Source organism: Salvelinus alpinus, chromosome 8 (assembly GCF_045679555.1).
Source record: "Salvelinus alpinus chromosome 8, SLU_Salpinus.1, whole genome shotgun sequence".
Taxonomy (NCBI): domain Eukaryota; kingdom Metazoa; phylum Chordata; class Actinopteri; order Salmoniformes; family Salmonidae; genus Salvelinus; species Salvelinus alpinus.
In genome coordinates this window covers 53,212,004-53,229,198 of record NC_092093.1, presented here as the reverse complement: position 1 = coordinate 53,229,198, position 17,195 = coordinate 53,212,004, and the positions used below count along the sequence as shown (strand labels likewise).

Genomic DNA, 17,195 nt, shown 5'->3' with positions numbered 1-17,195 from the left:
CCCCGCCTATTTCTACAATTTATCTTCTTAAAATGTCATTTTAAGCTCACCCCTAACCTTAACCACACTGATTACTTTATGCCTTACCCTAACCTTAAATTTAGACGATAAAGATAATTTTTGTTGTTAATACATTTTATGATATAGGCAATTTTGACGTTGTGACTGTGGTAAATAGTGACAATCTGAAGCAGCAGCTGTTTTTTTTTTTGCTCCCTGCGCGGATGTGAAAGCGAGGCCAGGGGTCTATTCATTAATCGGATTCCGTTTCAAAACGTTTCGTCTGTTGCAAAACGTTTTTCAACGGAAACCATTTAGGCCTTATCCAAACGGAAAATGTTTGGGAACAAAAACGAGAGTTTCTATTGATCAAACTCAGGCATCTCCACGTTTCGTTCTGTTCGGTATGCTTGCTTCCATTTGGTTCCTAGAGTAAACGGTAAACTGTTTCTGTTGCAAAAGTTTTGCAACAGACGAAACGTTTTGCAACTGAATCTGACTAATGAATACACCTCATGAATCCCACAATACCAGGCGAAGGAGTTTCTTATTTTTTTTTCCGTGGCAGAGCTGGTTGTTTCAAACCTCAGTCAAAGCGAAAGCGAAGTCGCTATGCGGGGAGATGTAAGATGGCAGAGCTGCAAATGTTGCTAGAGGAGGAAATTCCAGCCGGCAAAAGAGCTCTCGTAGAGAGTTACCAGAATCTCACACGGGTAGCAGACTACTGTGAAAACAATTATGTTCAGGTAAGCAAAAAGGAGTGATTTTTACTCAACATTGTTATCTCTGAATTATTGTCGTTTGAACTGGTGTGAAACTGGGAAGAGGAAATGTAAAGTAAAAGACATGGAAATGATCACAATTAATGACCACAGTACTAGATCGTAGAGATTACACATCCATTGAGAGTCTTTGTCCATTTCAGTGTGTAGGTTCGCCGCACTGGACACGTTGGACACGGTCTTGCCCATCCATTGCATTGTTGTATTGGGTCCCTTGGTCAGATTTTGTTAGTTTACACAGAGGGTGTGTCTGGTACTAACTTCTGCTGTTTATCTTCGTTTAATAAAAAATAAAAAAAACAGTGTAGCAAACTATGACGCTGTTGAAAAATGTCAATGAAACGTGATGTACTAGCGCACATTTAATCTGATTGTTACAAAGTAGAGTAGCAGTTGTGCTCTCGATAACACTGGCCTTGCTTAATTACTGTCTCTCACAGACACCAAGAGAGCTGGACATTTTATTTCCATTTATTTATTTAATTACGCCTATTTCATTAGGATTTTCTGTGATATATTTGCAATAGGTAGGACTATGATATTGTAAGCAATTGCAAACGTATACATTTCAAGGCATTTATAAGGAGCTTATTACTGTTTTGACGTAATTAGCCCCCAGATTCATTCACACAAACTGCTTAGGAGAAGTATTTGTAAAAAAATATATATATACTATCTGGCGAATTATCAGACGTTCAGAGCTTGTTTTTCAGCGAATGCTTCTGCAATTTTCTCCCATATGATTGTGTTATCCTTTAACTACGTTTCACAGATGGTGAGTGTAGAATTTGGTCATGGTTTCACAAATTACTGAACTGAGTTCATAGATGGAAGGATCACTGCACTTCAATTATTTTACAGGGTTATTTTTTATGTGTGTTTACCTCATCCTGCCAAGTTTGCTTTGACTTGCCCCAAGGGGCTGCTGCATTAGAATTACTTTCATTGTGGGCTAGCAGCTGAAGTTATTGATAGAGGTCTGGCTATGGACCATAGCTTTGCAAACTAGGTTTTTATTGGCCCTTAACAGAATATCAAAGCTGATTTTTAAAATTAATTTAGTAGATTGATATTCTGATTTGGAGTCTGCCCCTACAAAACAAATATAAACCGTAGGAAAGATCTCATTCAATTTCAGGGAATGTGTGCTTGGAAACTCATTATTACTGAGAGTTAGGGCCTCAGTCTGTTAATAACAGGGTTAGGGCCTCAGTCTGTGTTAATAACAGTGTTAGGGCCTCAGTCTGTGTTAATATCAGGGTTAGGGCCTCAGTCTGTGTTAATAACAGAGTTAGGGCCTCAGTCTGTGTTAATAACAGGGTTAGGGCCTCAGTCTGTGTTAATAACAGGGTTAGGGCCTCAGTCTGTGTTAATAACAGAGTTAGGGCCTCAGTCTGTTAATAACAAAGTTAGGGCCTCGGTCTGTGTTAATAACATAGTTAGGGCCTCAGTCTGTGTTAATAACAGAGTTAGGGCCTCAGTCTGTGTTAATAACTGAGTTAGGGCCTCAGTCTGTGTTAATAACAGGGTTAGGGCCTCAGTCTGTGTTAATAACAGAGTTAGGGCCTCAGTCTGTTAATAACAGAGTTAGGGCCTCGGTCTGTGTTAATAACATAGTTAGGGCCTCAGTCTGTGTTAATAACTGAGTTAGGGCCTCAGTCTGTTAATAACAGAGTTAGGGCCTCAGTCTGTGTTAATAACAGAGTTAGGGCCTCAGTCTGTTAATAACAGAGTTAGGGCCTCAGACTGTTAATAACTGAGAGTTAAGGCCTCAGTCTGTTAATAACAGAGTTAGGGCCTCAGTCTGTGTTAATAACAGAGTTAGGGCCTCAGTCTGTGTTAATAACAGAGTTAGGGCCGCAGTCTATGTTAATAACAGAGTTAGGGCCTCAGTCTGTTAATAACAGAGTTAGGGCCTCAGTCTGTGTTAATAACAGAGTTAGGGCCTCAGTCTGTGTTAATAACAGAGTTAGGGCCTCAGTCTGTGTTAATAATAGAGTTAGGGCCTCAGTCTGTGTTAATAACAGAGTTAGGGCCTCAGTCTGTGTTAATAACAGGGTTAGGGCCTCAGTCTGTGTTAATAACAGGGTTAGGGCCTCAGTCTGTGTTAATAACAGAGTTAGGGCCTCAGTCTGTTAATAACAAAGTTAGGGCCTCGGTCTGTGTTAATAACATAGTTAGGGCCTCAGTCTGTGTTAATAACAGAGTTAGGGCCTCAGTCTGTGTTAATAACTGAGTTAGGGCCTCAGTCTGTGTTAATAACAGGGTTAGGGCCTCAGTCTGTGTTAATAACAGAGTTAGGGCCTCAGTCTGTTAATAACAGAGTTAGGGCCTCGGTCTGTGTTAATAACATAGTTAGGGCCTCAGTCTGTGTTAATAACTGAGTTAGGGCCTCAGTCTGTTAATAACAGAGTTAGGGCCTCAGTCTGTGTTAATAACAGAGTTAGGGCCTCAGTCTGTTAATAACAGAGTTAGGGCCTCAGTCTGTTAATAACTGAGAGTTAAGGCCTCAGTCTGTTAATAACAGAGTTAGGGCCTCAGTCTGTGTTAATAACAGAGTTAGGGCCTCAGTCTGTGTTAATAACAGAGTTAGGGCCGCAGTCTATGTTAATAACAGAGTTAGGGCCTCAGTCTGTTAATAACAAAGTTAGGGCCTCGGTCTGTGTTAATAACATAGTTAGGGCCTCAGTCTGTGTTAATAACAGAGTTAGGGCCTCAGTCTGTGTTAATAACTGAGTTAGGGCCTCAGTCTGTGTTAATAACAGGGTTAGGGCCTCAGTCTGTGTTAATAACAGAGTTAGGGCCTCAGTCTGTTAATAACAGGGTTAGGGCCTCGGTCTGTGTTAATAACATAGTTAGGGCCTCAGTCTGTGTTAATAACTGAGTTAGGGCCTCAGTCTGTTAATAACAGAGTTAGGGCCTCAGTCTGTGTTAATAACAGAGTTAGGGCCTCAGTCTGTTAATAACAGAGTTAGGGCCTCAGTCTGTTAATAACTGAGAGTTAAGGCCTCAGTCTGTTAATAACAGAGTTAGGGCCTCAGTCTGTGTTAATAACAGAGGTAGGGCCTCAGTCTGTGTGAATAACAGAGTTAGGGCCGCAGTCTATGTTAATAACAGAGTTAGGGCCTCAGTCTGTTAATAACAGAGTTAGGGCCTCAGTCTGTGTTAATAACAGAGTTAGGGCCTCAGTCTGTGTTAATAACAGAGTTAGGGCCTCAGTCTGTGTTAATAATAGAGTTAGGGCCTCAGTCTGTGTTAATAACAGGGTTAGGGCCTCAGTCTGTGTTAATAACTGAGTTAGGGCCTCAGTCTGTTAATAACAGAGTTAGGGCCTCAGTCTGTGTTAATAACAGAGTTAGGGCCTCAGTCTGTTAATAACAGAGTTAGGGCCTCAGTCTGTTAATAACTGAGAGTTAAGGCCTCAGTCTGTTAATAACAGAGTTAGGGCCTCAGTCTGTGTTAATAACAGAGTTAGGGCCTCAGTCTGTGTTAATAATAGAGTTAGGGCCTCAGTCTGTGTTAATAACAGAGTTAGGGCCTCAGTCTGTGTTAATAACTGAGTTAGGGCCTCAGTCTGTTAATAACAGAGTTAGGGCCTCAGTCTGTGTTAATAACAGAGTTAGGGCCTCAGTCTGTTAATAACAGAGTTAGGGCCTCAGTCTGTTAATAACTGAGAGTTAAGGCCTCAGTCTGTTAATAACAGAGTTAGGGCCTCAGTCTGTGTTAATAACAGAGTTAGGGCCTCAGTCTGTGTTAATAACAGAGTTAGGGCCTCAATCTGTGTTAATAACAGAGTTAGGGCCTCAGTCTGTGTTAATAACAGAGTTAGGGCCTCAGTCTGTGTTAATAACAGAGTTAGGGCCTCAGTCTGTGTTAATAACAGAGTTAGGGCCTCAGTCTGTGTTAATAACAGAGTTAGGGCCTCGGTCTGTGTTAATAACAGGGTTAGGGCCCCGGTCTGTGTTAATAACAGAGTTAGGGCCTCAGTCTGTGTTAATAACAGAGTTAGGGCCTCAGTCTGTGTTAATAACAGAGTTAGGGCCTCAGTCTGTGTTAATAATAGAGTTAGGGCCTCAGTCTGTGTTAATAACAGAGTTAGGGCCTCAGTCTGTGTTAATAACAGAGTTAGGGCCCCGATCTGTGTTAATAACAGAGTTAGGGCCCCGGTCTGTGTTAATAACAGAGTTAGGGCCTCAGTCTGTGTTAATAACAGAGTTAGGGCCTCAGTCTGTGTTAATAACAGAGTTAGGGCCTCAGTGTGTGTTAATAACAGAGTTAGGGCCTCAGTCTGTGTTAATAACTGAGAGTTAGGGCCTCGGTCTGTGTTAATAACAGAGTTAGGGCCTCGGTCTGTGTTAATAACTGAGAGTTAGGGCCTCAGTCTGTGTTAATAACAGAGTTAGAGCCTCAGTCTGTGTTAATAACTGAGAGTTAGGGCCTCAGTCTGTGTTAATAACAGAGTTAGAGCCTCAGTCTGTGTTAATAACAGAGTTAGGGCCTCGGTCTGTGTTAATAACAGAGTTAGGGCCTCAGTCTGTGTTAATAACAGAGTTAGGGCCTCAGTCTGTGTTAATAACAGAGTTAGGGCCTCAGTCTGTGTTAATAATAGAGTTAGGGCCTCAGTCTGTGTTAATAACAGAGTTAGGGCCTCAGTCTGTGTTAATAACTGAGTTAGGGCCTCAGTCTGTTAATAACAGAGTTAGGGCCTCAGTCTGTTAATAACTGAGAGTTAAGGCCTCAGTCTGTTAATAACAGAGTTAGGGCCTCAGTCTGTGTTAATAACAGGGTTAGGGCCTCAGTCTGTGTTAATAACAGAGTTAGGGCCTCAGTCTGTGTTAATAACAGAGTTAGGGCCTCAGTCTGTGTTAATAACAGAGTTAGGGCCTCAGTCTGTGTTAATAACAGAGTTAGGGCCTCAGTCTGTTAATAACAGAGTTAGGGCCTCAGTCTGTGTTAATAACAGAGTTAGGGCGTCAGTCTGTGTTAATAACAGAGTTAGGGCCTCAGTCTGTGTTAATAACAGAGTTAGGGCCTCGGTCTGTGTTAATAACAGGGTTAGGGCCCCGGTCTGTGTTAATAACAGAGTTTGGGCCTCAGTCTGTGTTAATAACAGAGTTAGGGCCTCAGTCTGTGTTAATAACAGAGTTAGGGCCCCAGTCTGTGTTAATAATAGAGTTAGGGCCTCAGTCTGTGTTAATAACAGAGTTAGGGCCTCAGTCTGTGTTAATAACAGAGTTAGGGCCCCAGTCTGTGTTAATAATAGAGTTAGGGCCTCAGTCTGTGTTAATAACAGAGTTAGGGCCCCGGGTCTGTGTTAATAACAGAGTTAGGGCCCCAGTCTGTGTTAATAACAGAGTTAGGGCCTCAGTCTGGGTTAATAACAGAGTTAGAGCCTCAGTCTGTGTTAATAACTGAGAGTTAGGGCCTCGGTCTGTGTTAATAACAGAGTTAGGGCCTCGGTCTGTGTTAATAACAGAGTTAGGGCCTCGGTCTGTGTTAATAACTGAGAGTTAGGGCCTCAGTCTGTGTAAATAACAGAGTTAGGGCCTCAGTCTGTGTTAATAACAGAGTTAGAGCCTCAGTCTGTGTTAATAACAGGGTTAGGGCCTCAGTCTGTGTTAATAACAGGGTTAGGTCCTCAGTGTGTGTTAATAACTGAGAGTTAGGGCCTCAGTCTGTGTTAATAACAGAGTTAGGGCCTCAGTCTGTGTTAATAACAGAGTTAGGGCCTCAGTCTGTGTTAATAACAGAGTTAGGGCCTCAATCTGTGTTAATAACAGAGTTAGGGCCTCAGTCTGTGTTAATAACAGAGTTAGGGCCTCAGTCTGTGTTAATAACAGAGTTAGGGCCTCAGTCTGTGTTAATAACAGAGTTAGGGCCTCAGTCTGTGTTAATAACAGAGTTAGGGCCTCGGTCTGTGTTAATAACAGGGTTAGGGCCCCGGTCTGTGTTAATAACAGAGTTAGGGCCTCAGTCTGTGTTAATAACAGAGTTAGGGCCTCAGTCTGTGTTAATAACAGAGTTAGGGCCTCAGTCTGTGTTAATAATAGAGTTAGGGCCTCAGTCTGTGTTAATAACAGAGTTAGGGCCTCAGTCTGTGTTAATAACAGAGTTAGGGCCCCGATCTGTGTTAATAACAGAGTTAGGGCCCCGGTCTGTGTTAATAACAGAGTTAGGGCCTCAGTCTGTGTTAATAACAGAGTTAGGGCCTCAGTCTGTGTTAATAACAGAGTTAGGGCCTCAGTGTGTGTTAATAACAGAGTTAGGGCCTCAGTCTGTGTTAATAACTGAGAGTTAGGGCCTCGGTCTGTGTTAATAACAGAGTTAGGGCCTCGGTCTGTGTTAATAACTGAGAGTTAGGGCCTCAGTCTGTGTTAATAACAGAGTTAGAGCCTCAGTCTGTGTTAATAACTGAGAGTTAGGGCCTCAGTCTGTGTTAATAACAGAGTTAGAGCCTCAGTCTGTGTTAATAACAGAGTTAGGGCCTCGGTCTGTGTTAATAACAGAGTTAGGGCCTCAGTCTGTGTTAATAACAGAGTTAGGGCCTCAGTCTGTGTTAATAACAGAGTTAGGGCCTCAGTCTGTGTTAATAATAGAGTTAGGGCCTCAGTCTGTGTTAATAACAGAGTTAGGGCCTCAGTCTGTGTTAATAACGGAGTTAGGGCCTCAGTCTGTTAATAACAGAGTTAGGGCCTCAGTCTGTTAATAACTGAGAGTTAAGGCCTCAGTCTGTTAATAACAGAGTTAGGGCCTCAGTCTGTGTTAATAACAGGGTTAGGGCCTCAGTCTGTGTTAATAACAGAGTTAGGGCCTCAGTCTGTGTTAATAACAGAGTTAGGGCCTCAGTCTGTGTTAATAACAGAGTTAGGGCCTCAGTCTGTGTTAATAACAGAGTTAGGGCCTCAGTCTGTGTTAATAACAGAGTTAGGGCCTCAGTCTGTGTTAATAACAGAGTTAGGGCGTCAGTCTGTGTTAATAACAGAGTTAGGGCCTCAGTCTGTGTTAATAACAGAGTTAGGGCCTCGGTCTGTGTTAATAACAGGGTTAGGGCCCCGGTCTGTGTTAATAACAGAGTTTGGGCCTCAGTCTGTGTTAATAACAGAGTTAGGGCCCCAGTCTGTGTTAATAATAGAGTTAGGGCCTCAGTCTGTGTTAATAACAGAGTTAGGGCCTCAGTCTGTGTTAATAACAGAGTTAGGGCCCCAGTCTGTGTTAATAATAGAGTTAGGGCCTCAGTCTGTGTTAATAACAGAGTTAGGGCCCCGGGTCTGTGTTAATAACAGAGTTAGGGCCCCAGTCTGTGTTAATAACAGAGTTAGGGCCTCAGTCTGGGTTAATAACAGAGTTAGAGCCTCAGTCTGTGTTAATAACTGAGAGTTAGGGCCTCGGTCTGTGTTAATAACAGAGTTAGGGCCTCAGTCTGTGTTAATAACAGAGTTAGGGCCTCGGTCTGTGTTAATAACAGAGTTAGGGCCTCGGTCTGTGTTAATAACTGAGAGTTAGGGCCTCAGTCTGTGTTAATAACAGAGTTAGAGCCTCAGTCTGTGTTAATAACTGAGAGTTAGGGCCTCAGTCTGTGTTAATAACAGAGTTAGAGCCTCAGTCTGTGTTAATAACAGAGTTAGGGCCTCGGTCTGTGTTAATAACTGAGAGTTAGGGCCTCAGTCTGTGTAAATAACAGAGTTAGGGCCTCAGTCTGTGTTAATAACAGAGTTAGAGCCTCAGTCTGTGTTAATAACAGGGTTAGGGCCTCAGTCTGTGTTAATAACAGGGTTAGGTCCTCAGTGTGTGTTAATAACTGAGAGTTAGGGCCTCAGTCTGTGTTAATAACATAGTTAGGGCCTCAGTCTGTGTTAATAACAGAGTTAGAGCCTCGGCCTGTGTTAATAACAGAGTTAGGGCCTCGGTCCGTGTTAATAACAGAGTTAGGGCCTCAGTCTGTGTTAATAACTGAGAGTTAGGGCCTCGGTCTGTGTTAATAACAGAGTTAGGGCCTCAGTCTGTGTTAATAACAGAGTTAGGGCCTCGGTCTGTGTTAATAACAGAGTTAGGGCCTCGGTCTGTGTTAATAACTGAGAGTTAGGGCCTCAGTCTGTGTTAATAACAGAGTTAGAGCCTTAGACTGTGTTAATAACTGAGAGTTAGGGCCTCAGTCTGTGTTAATAACAGAGTTAGAGCCTCAGTCTGTGTTAATAACAGAGTTAGGGCCTCGGTCTGTGTTAATAACAGAGTTAGGGCCTCAGTCTGTGTTAATAACAGAGTTAGATCCTCGGTCTGTGTTAATAACAGAGTTAGGGCCTCGGTCTGTGTTAATAACTGAGTTAGGGCCTCAGTCTGTGTTAATAACAGGGTTAGGGCCTCAGTGTGTGTTAATAACTGAGAGTTAGGGCCTCAGTCTGTGTTAATAACAGAGTTAGAGCCTCAGTCTGTGTTAATAACTGAGAGTTAGGGCCTCAGTCTGTGTTAATAACAGAGTTAGAGCCTCAGTCTGTGTTAATAACAGAGTTAGGGCCTCGGTCTGTGTTAATAACTGAGAGTTAGGGCCTCAGTCTGTGTAAATAACAGAGTTAGGGCCTCAGTCTGTGTTAATAACAGAGTTAGAGCCTCAGTCTGTGTTAATAACAGGGTTAGGGCCTCAGTCTGTGTTAATAACAGGGTTAGGTCCTCAGTGTGTGTTAATAACTGAGAGTTAGGGCCTCAGTCTGTGTTAATAACATAGTTAGGGCCTCAGTCTGTGTTAATAACTGAGAGTTAGGGCCTCAGTCTGTGTTAATAACAGAGTTAGGGCCTCAGTCTGTGTTAATAACTGAGAGTTAGGGCCTCGGTCTGTGTTAATAACAGAGTTAGGGCCTCAGTCTGTGTTAATAACAGAGTTAGGGCCTCGGTCTGTGTTAATAACAGTTTTGGGCCTCGGTCTGTGTTAATAACTGAGAGTTAGGGCCTCAGTCTGTGTTAATAACAGAGTTAGAGCCTTAGTCTGTGTTAATAACTGAGAGTTAGGGCCTCAGTCTGTGTTAATAACAGAGTTAGAGCCTCAGTCTGTGTTAATAACAGAGTTAGGGCCTCGGTCTGTGTTAATAACAGAGTTAGGGCCTCAGTCTGTGTTAATAACAGAGTTAGAGCCTCGGTCTGTGTTAATAACAGAGTTAGGGCCTCGGTCTGTGTTAATAACTGAGTTAGGGCCTCAGTCTGTGTTAATAACAGGGTTAGGGCCTCAGTCTGTGTTAATAACAGGGTTAGGGCCTCAGTGTGTGTTAATAACTGAGAGTTAGGGCCTCAGTCTGTGTTAAAACATAGTTAGGGCCTCAGTCTGTGTTAATAACTGAGAGTTAGGGCCTCAGTCTGTGTTAATAACTGAGAGTTAGGGCCTCGGTCTGTGTTAATAACAGAGTTAGGGCCTCAGTCTGTGTTATTAACAGAGTTAGGGCCTCAGTCTGTGTTAATATCAGAGTTAGGGCCTCAGTCTGTTAATAGCAGAGTTAGGGCCTCAGTCTGTTAATAACAGAGTTAGGGCCTCAGTCTGTTAATAACAGAGTTAGGGCCTCAGTCTGTGTTAATAACAGAGTTAGGGCCTCAGTCTGTGTTAATAACAGAGTTAGGGCCTCAGTCTGTGTTAATAACAGTGTTAGGGCCTCAGTCTGTGTTAATAACTGAGAGTTAGGGCCTCAGTCTGTGTTAATAACAGAGTTAGGCCCCCGGTCTGTGTTAATAACAGAGTTAGGGCCTCAGTCTGTGTTAATAACAGAGTTAGGGCCTCAGTCTGTCTTAATAACAGAGTTAGGGCCTCAGTCTGTTAATAACAGAGTTAGGGCCTCAGTCTGTGTTAATAACAGAGTTAGGGCCTCAGTCTGTGTTAATGACAGAGTTAGGGCCTCAGTCTGTGTTAATAATAGAGTTAGGGCCTCAGTCTGTGTTAATAACAGAGTTAGGGCCTCGGTCTGTGTTAATAACAGAGTTAGGGCCCCGGTCTGTGTTAATAACAGAGTTAGGGCCTCAGTCTGTGTTAATAACAGAGTTAGGGCCTCAGTCTGTGTTAATAACAGAGTTAGGGCCTCAGTCTGTGTTAATAATAGAGTTAGGGCCTCAGTCTGTGTTAATAACAGAGTTAGGGCTCCGGTCTGTGTTAATAACAGAGTTAGGGCCTCAGTCTGTGTTAATAACAGAGTTAGGGCCTCAGTCTGTGTTAATAACAGAGTTAGGGCCTCGTTCTGTGTTAATAACTGAGAGTTAGGGCCTCAGTCTGTGTTAATAACAGAGTTAGGGCCTCAGTCTGTGTTAATAACAGAGTTAGGGCCTCAGTCTGTGTTAATAACAGAGTTAGAGCCTCAGTCTGTGTTAATAACTGAGTTAGGGCCTCAGTCTGTGTTAAAAACAGAGTTAGGGCCTCAGTCTGTGTTAATAACAGGGTTAGGGCCTCAGTCTGTGTTAATAACAGAGAGTTAGGGCCTCAGTCTGTGTTAATAACATAGTTAGGGCCTCAGTCTGTGTTAATAACTGAGAGTTAGGGCCTCAGTCTGTGTTAATAACATAGTTAGGGCCTCAGTCTGTGTTAATAACTGAGAGTTAGGGCCTCAGTCTGTGTTAATAACTGAGAGTTAGGGCCTCGGTCTGTGTTAATAACAGAGTTAGGGCCTCAGTCTGTGTTAATAACAGAGTTAGGGCCTCAGTCTGTGTTAATAACAGAGTTAGGGTCTCAGTCTGTGTTAATAATAGAGTTAGGGCCTCAGTCTGTGTTAATAACAGAGTTAGGGCTCCGGTCTGTGTTAATAACAGAGTTAGGGCCTCAGTCTGTGTTAATAACAGAGTTAGGGCCTCAGTCTGTGTTAATAACAGAGTTAGGGCCTCGTTCTGTGTTAATAACTGAGAGTTAGGGCCTCAGTCTGTGTTAATAACAGAGTTAGGGCCTCAGTCTGTGTTAATAACAGAGTTAGAGCCTCAGTCTGTGTTAATAACTGAGTTAGGGCCTCAGTCTGTGTTAAAAACAGAGTTAGGGCCTCAGTCTGTGTTAATAACAGGGTTAGGGCCTCAGTCTGTGTTAATAACTGAGAGTTAGGGCCTCAGTCTGTGTTAATAACATAGTTAGGGCCTCAGTCTGTGTTAATAACTGAGAGTTAGGGCCTCAGTCTGTGTTAATAACTGAGAGTTAGGGCCTCGGTCTGTGTTAATAACAGAGTTAGGGCCTCAGTCTGTGTTAATAACAGGGTTAGGGCCACAGTCTGTGTTAATAACAGAGTTAGGGCCTCAGTCTGTGTTAATAACATGGTTAGTGCCTCAGTCTGTGTTAATAACAGAGTTAGGGCCTCAGTCTGTGTTAATAACAGAGTTAGGGCCTCGGTCTGTGTTAATAACAGAGTTAGTGCCTCAGTCTGTGTTAATAACAGGGTTAGGGCCTCAGTCTGTGTTAATAACAGAGTTAGGGCCTCAGTCTGTGTTAATAACAGAGTTAGGCCTCGGTCTGTGTTAATAACAGAGTTAGGGCCTCAGTCTGTGTTAATAACAGAGTTAGGGCCTCAGTCTGTTTGGAAAGTCATTGTTTTTGTCCTGTGCTGTGCATATACATCACAAGTACTCTCTAGATGTTAAAATGGATTCCACTCAGTGGCTCTGTTATAACATTTAGTTAACGTGAATACATTGTTGCGTAAGAAGACATTTGATGAGCTATCTTGGTCCTAGACAAGCACCAATCAGTGTGAAGAGTCTATAGTTTGCTGCTGAGATCTACCTCTCAAGTGCTGAAAATAATTTATAACTCAAATCAAAGTGTATTTTTCACGTGCCCCGAATTCAACAGGTTTAGTAGACCTTACAGTGAAAGACTTACTTACAGGCTCTAACCAATATTGCGAGAAAAAAAAGGTGTAGGTGTGTGTGTGTGTGTGCGTGCGAAAATAACAGTAGCGAGGCTATATACAGACACCGGTTAGTCAGGCTTATTGAGGTCGTATGTACATGTAGATATGGTTAAAGTGACTATCCATATATGATGAACAGAGAGTAGCAGTAGCGTTAAAGAGCGGGTGGTGTTTAGGACACAATGCAGATAGCCCGGTTAGCCAATGTGCGGGAGCACTGGTTGGTCGGCCCAATTGAGGTAGTATGTACATGAATGTATAGTTAAAGTGACTATGCATATATGATAAATAGAGAGTAGCAGCAGTGTAAAAGAGGGGTTGGGGGGGGGGGGGGGACAATTTGCAAAAGGTCTGGGTAACCATTCACTCCCCATCAGTGTGAAGAGGCTATAGCTTGCTGCTGAGAATCAGGATGAAATGTTTTCTGTAACCGACCATTAAAGAGTCCATAAAATAATACAATATTAAATCAGTTATAAAGGGTGTTTCCAACTCCGATGCAATAACATTTTGACAGCATCCCTTTTGATTTAAACAAAACTTTCCATACATGTTTGCCATGGAAGAAGTGGTCAGAAAGTTACTTGTTGGACCAGAATGCCAAAACATTCAGGAGGTAGAGCGCAGTGCAGTAAAGTAGAGAATAGGACAATACAGTACTGTACAGTAGAGAATAGGTTAGTACTGTACAGTAAAGTAGAGTATAGGTTAGTACAATACAGTAAAGTAGAGTATAGGTTAGTACAATACAGTACTGTACAGTAGAGAATAGGTCAGTAATGTACAGTAAAGGAGAGTATAGGTTAGTACTGTACAGTAAAGTAGAGTATAGATCAGTACAATACAGTACAGTAAAGTAGAGTATAGATCAGTACAATACAGTACAGTAAAGTAGAGTATAGATCAGTACAATACAGTACAGTAAAGTAGAGTATAGATCAGTACAATACAGTACAGTAAAGTAGAGTATAGATCAGTACAATACAGTACAGTAAAGTAGAGTATAGATCAGTACAATACAGTACAGTAAAGTAGAGTATAGATCAGTACAATACAGTACAGTAAAGTAGAGTATAGATCAGTACAATACAGTAAAGTAGAGTATAGATCAGTACAGTACAGTAAAGTAGAGTATATATCAGTACAATACAGTAAAGTAGAGTATAGATCAGTACAATACAGTACAGTAAAGTAGAGTATAGATCAGTACAGTACAGTGCAGTAAAGTAGAGTATAGATCAGTACAATACAGTACAGTAAAGTAGAGTATAGATCAGTACAATACAGTACAGTAAAGTAGAGTATAGATCAGTACAATACAGTACAGTAAAGTAGAGTATAGATCAGTACAATACAGTACAGTAAAGTAGAGTATAGATCAGTACAATACAGTACAGTAAAGTAGAGTATAGATCAGTACAATACAGTACAGTAAAGTAGAGTATAGATCAGTACAATACAGTACAGTAAAGTAGAGTATAGATCAGTACAGTACAGTAAAGTAGAGTATAGATCAGTACAATACAGTAAAGTAGAGTATAGATCAGTACAGTACAGTAAAGTAGAGTATAGATCAGTACAATACAGTAAAGTAGAGTATAGATCAGTACAATACAGTACAGTAAAGTAGAGTATAGATCAGTACAGTACAGTGCAGTAAAGTAGAGTATAGATCAGTACAATACAGTACAGTAAAGTAGAGTATAGATCAGTACAATACAGTACAGTAAAGTAGAGTATAGATCAGTACAATACAGTACAGTAAAGTAGAGTATAGATCAGTACAATACAGTACAGTAAAGTAGAGTATAGATCAGTACAATACAGTACAGTAAAGTAGAGTATAGATCAGTACAGTACAGTAAAGTAGAGTATAGATCAGTACAATACAGTAACGTAGAGTATAGATCAGTACAGTACAGTAAAGTAGAGTATAGATCAGTACAATACAGTAAAGTAGAGTATAGATCAGTACAATACAGTACAGTAAAGTAGAGTATAGATCAGTACAGTACAGTGCAGTAAAGTAGAGTATAGATCAGTACAATACAGTACAGTAAAGTAGAGTATAGATCAGTACAGTACAGTAAAGTAGAGTATAGATCAGTACAATACAGTACAGTAAAGTAGAGTATAGATCAGTACAATACAGTACTGTAAAGTAGAGTATAGGTTAGTACAGTAAAGTAGAGTATAGATCAGTACAATACAGTAAAGTAAAGTAGAGTATAGGTCAGTACAATACAGTAAAGTAAAGTAGGGTATAGCTCAGTACAGTACAGTACAGTACAGCACACTGGAGTATACTACAGTATACTCTATTGTACTGTACTGAACTATACTGTAATGAACTGTGATGTCCAAACTTGTGAAACTTAGACATCTATGATTGGTACAGGTGTGGTCCGATCCTGACCAATCAAATTTGGTCTTGTTTGTGGGCTCGGAGCTCATTAGAATAATAGCCAGTGTGTAGAATAATACTCAAACATGCCAAGGAGGATATTACATTGTTCTACCTTTGTGTATCTATTCAGGATAGTATTTTCTGTATAGTACAGATCTGAGAAACTATGACATCATTCTGTTACCATAATTCTGTCACCGCGTGTTAATCCACTTCACTTACTGTAATTCAATGACCAAAATCGATTTTTTTCAAATCATATCATAGCTGACTCCCCATCTTTGAATCTTAGTTCGAAGTAGATATTTAATTAGAGTTTTTGGAAAACGTGTTCACAAAAAAACTGAGGGAGATTTTACTGTCATTCCTTCTGTTCTTCTAGTAAATGTGTTTTTATCAAATGTCCAGTGGAACTTTTTAAAAGTAGTCCTTGTGTATAGAGTTGTATGGTTTGTTTAACTTTGCAATCAATGTTTTTTGTTTGGCATACTTTTAAAGTGAAAACTTGGAAGTCTCAAAGTCATTCTGTTACTGTGGAATTGTCCCGAGTTTAAATTGTTCTTGTAAACTAAAGCCTTTTGGCAGTTATGTGACAAGTTCGGCTTGACTCTGGAACACAACAGGACAACACTGTCCATATGGTCTCTTAAAAATCTGTACATCTCTCTGTCTCTCTCTCTCTCTCTCTCTCTCTCTCTCTCTCTCTCTCTCTCTCTCTCTCTCTCTCTCTCTCTCTCTCTCTCTCTCTCTCTCTCTCTCTCTCTCTCTCTCTCTCTCTCTCTCTCTCTCTCTCTCTCTCTCTCTCTCTCTCTCTCTCTCTCTCTCTCTCTCTCTCTCTCTCTCTCTCTCTCTCTCTCTCTCTCTCTCTCTCTCTCTCTCTCTCTCTCTCTCTCTCTCTCTCTCTCTCTCTCTCTCATGATGCAGCCCACCATTCAGTAGCAGATGGTTGAAACCAGTCTGTGTAGTCTGTAATCGAGGACAGCCATTGTCCCACTTTCTGACTGACAGCGAGAGTTAGGTGTGTCCGTGAAAGAGCAGGGACACTCCTGCAGACACTGCTGACTCAAAAGTTTTTGTTCTATATCACTATAGTAAATCTTTCCTTTACATCAGGAAAAGGGAGAATCATTCACAACAATGGCATCCTAATTCTGATGTTTCTGTGCTCCTTTCATAACATAATGTTCTGTTAGGAGGAGCTCTCCTTCACCCAGTGGGCATCAACATGATGGTGGCTATATATTTTCAAAGATGCGACTGAGGTCAGCACCATGTTTTCCTAGTCTCTGTGACAGCCAGGGCAGTGGTTTTGGACAAGGACGCAGGGCCGTGTACGCTGGGCCACCTGGCCTGTTGGCAGGGTAGACAGACATAGGTTTGGAGGTTGAGGAGAGGGAAGCAGTAGCCCACCGCAGGGCCGTGTATGCTGGGCCACCTGGCCTGTTGGCAGGGTAGACAGACGTAGGTTTGGAGGTTGAGGAGAGGGAAGCAGTAGTCCCCCGCAGGGCCGTGTACGCTGGGCCACCTGGCCTGTTGGCAGGGTAGACAGACATAGGTTTGGAGGTTGAGGAGAGGGAAGCAGTAGCCCACCGCAGGGCCGTGTACGCTGGGCCACCTGGCCTGTTGGCAGGGTAGACAGACGTAGGTTTGGAGGTTGAGGAGAGGGAAGCAGTAGCCCACCGCAGGGCCGTGTACGCTGGGCCACCTGGCCTGTTGGCAAGGTAGACAGACGTAGGTTTGGAGGTTGAGGAGAGGGAAGCAGTAGCCCACCGCAGGGCCGTGTACGCTGGGCCACCTGGCCTGTTGGCAGGGTAGACAGACGTAGGTTTGGAGGTTGAGGAGAGGGAAGCAGTAGCCCACCGCAGGGCCGTGTACGCTGGGCCACCTGGCCTGTTGGCAGGGTAGACAGACGTAGGTTTGGAGGTTGAGGAGAGGGAAGCAGTAGTCCCCCGCAGGGCCGTGTACGCTGGGCCACCTGGCCTGTTGGCAGGGTAGACAGACGTAGGTTTGGAGGTTGAGGAGAGGGAAGCAGTAGCCCACCGCAGGGCAGTGTACGCTGGGCCACCTGGCCTGTTGGCAGGGTAGACAGACGTAGGTTTGGAGGTTGAGGAGAGGGAAGCAGTAGCCCACCGCAGGGCCGTGTACGCTGGG

General features: G+C 42.5%; 1 protein-coding gene across 4 annotated transcripts in view; it reads left to right on the top strand.

Annotated features, from left to right (window-relative positions):
- Positions 1 to 336: 336 nt before the first annotated feature.
- The window catches only part of LOC139583274 (abl interactor 1-like), a 142,304-nt gene continuing 125,445 nt past the window's right edge, over positions 337 to 17,195 (top strand). Inside the window, exon 1 of one of the 4 annotated variants that reach the window (XM_071414168.1) lies at positions 337 to 746. In XM_071414168.1, the coding sequence (XP_071270269.1) occupies positions 516 to 746 (231 nt within the window). In that variant the 5' untranslated portion in view covers positions 337 to 515. The remainder of the gene's footprint in view (positions 747 to 17,195) is intronic. The other 3 variants (XM_071414169.1, XM_071414171.1, XM_071414172.1) reach the window with 3 other exon arrangements.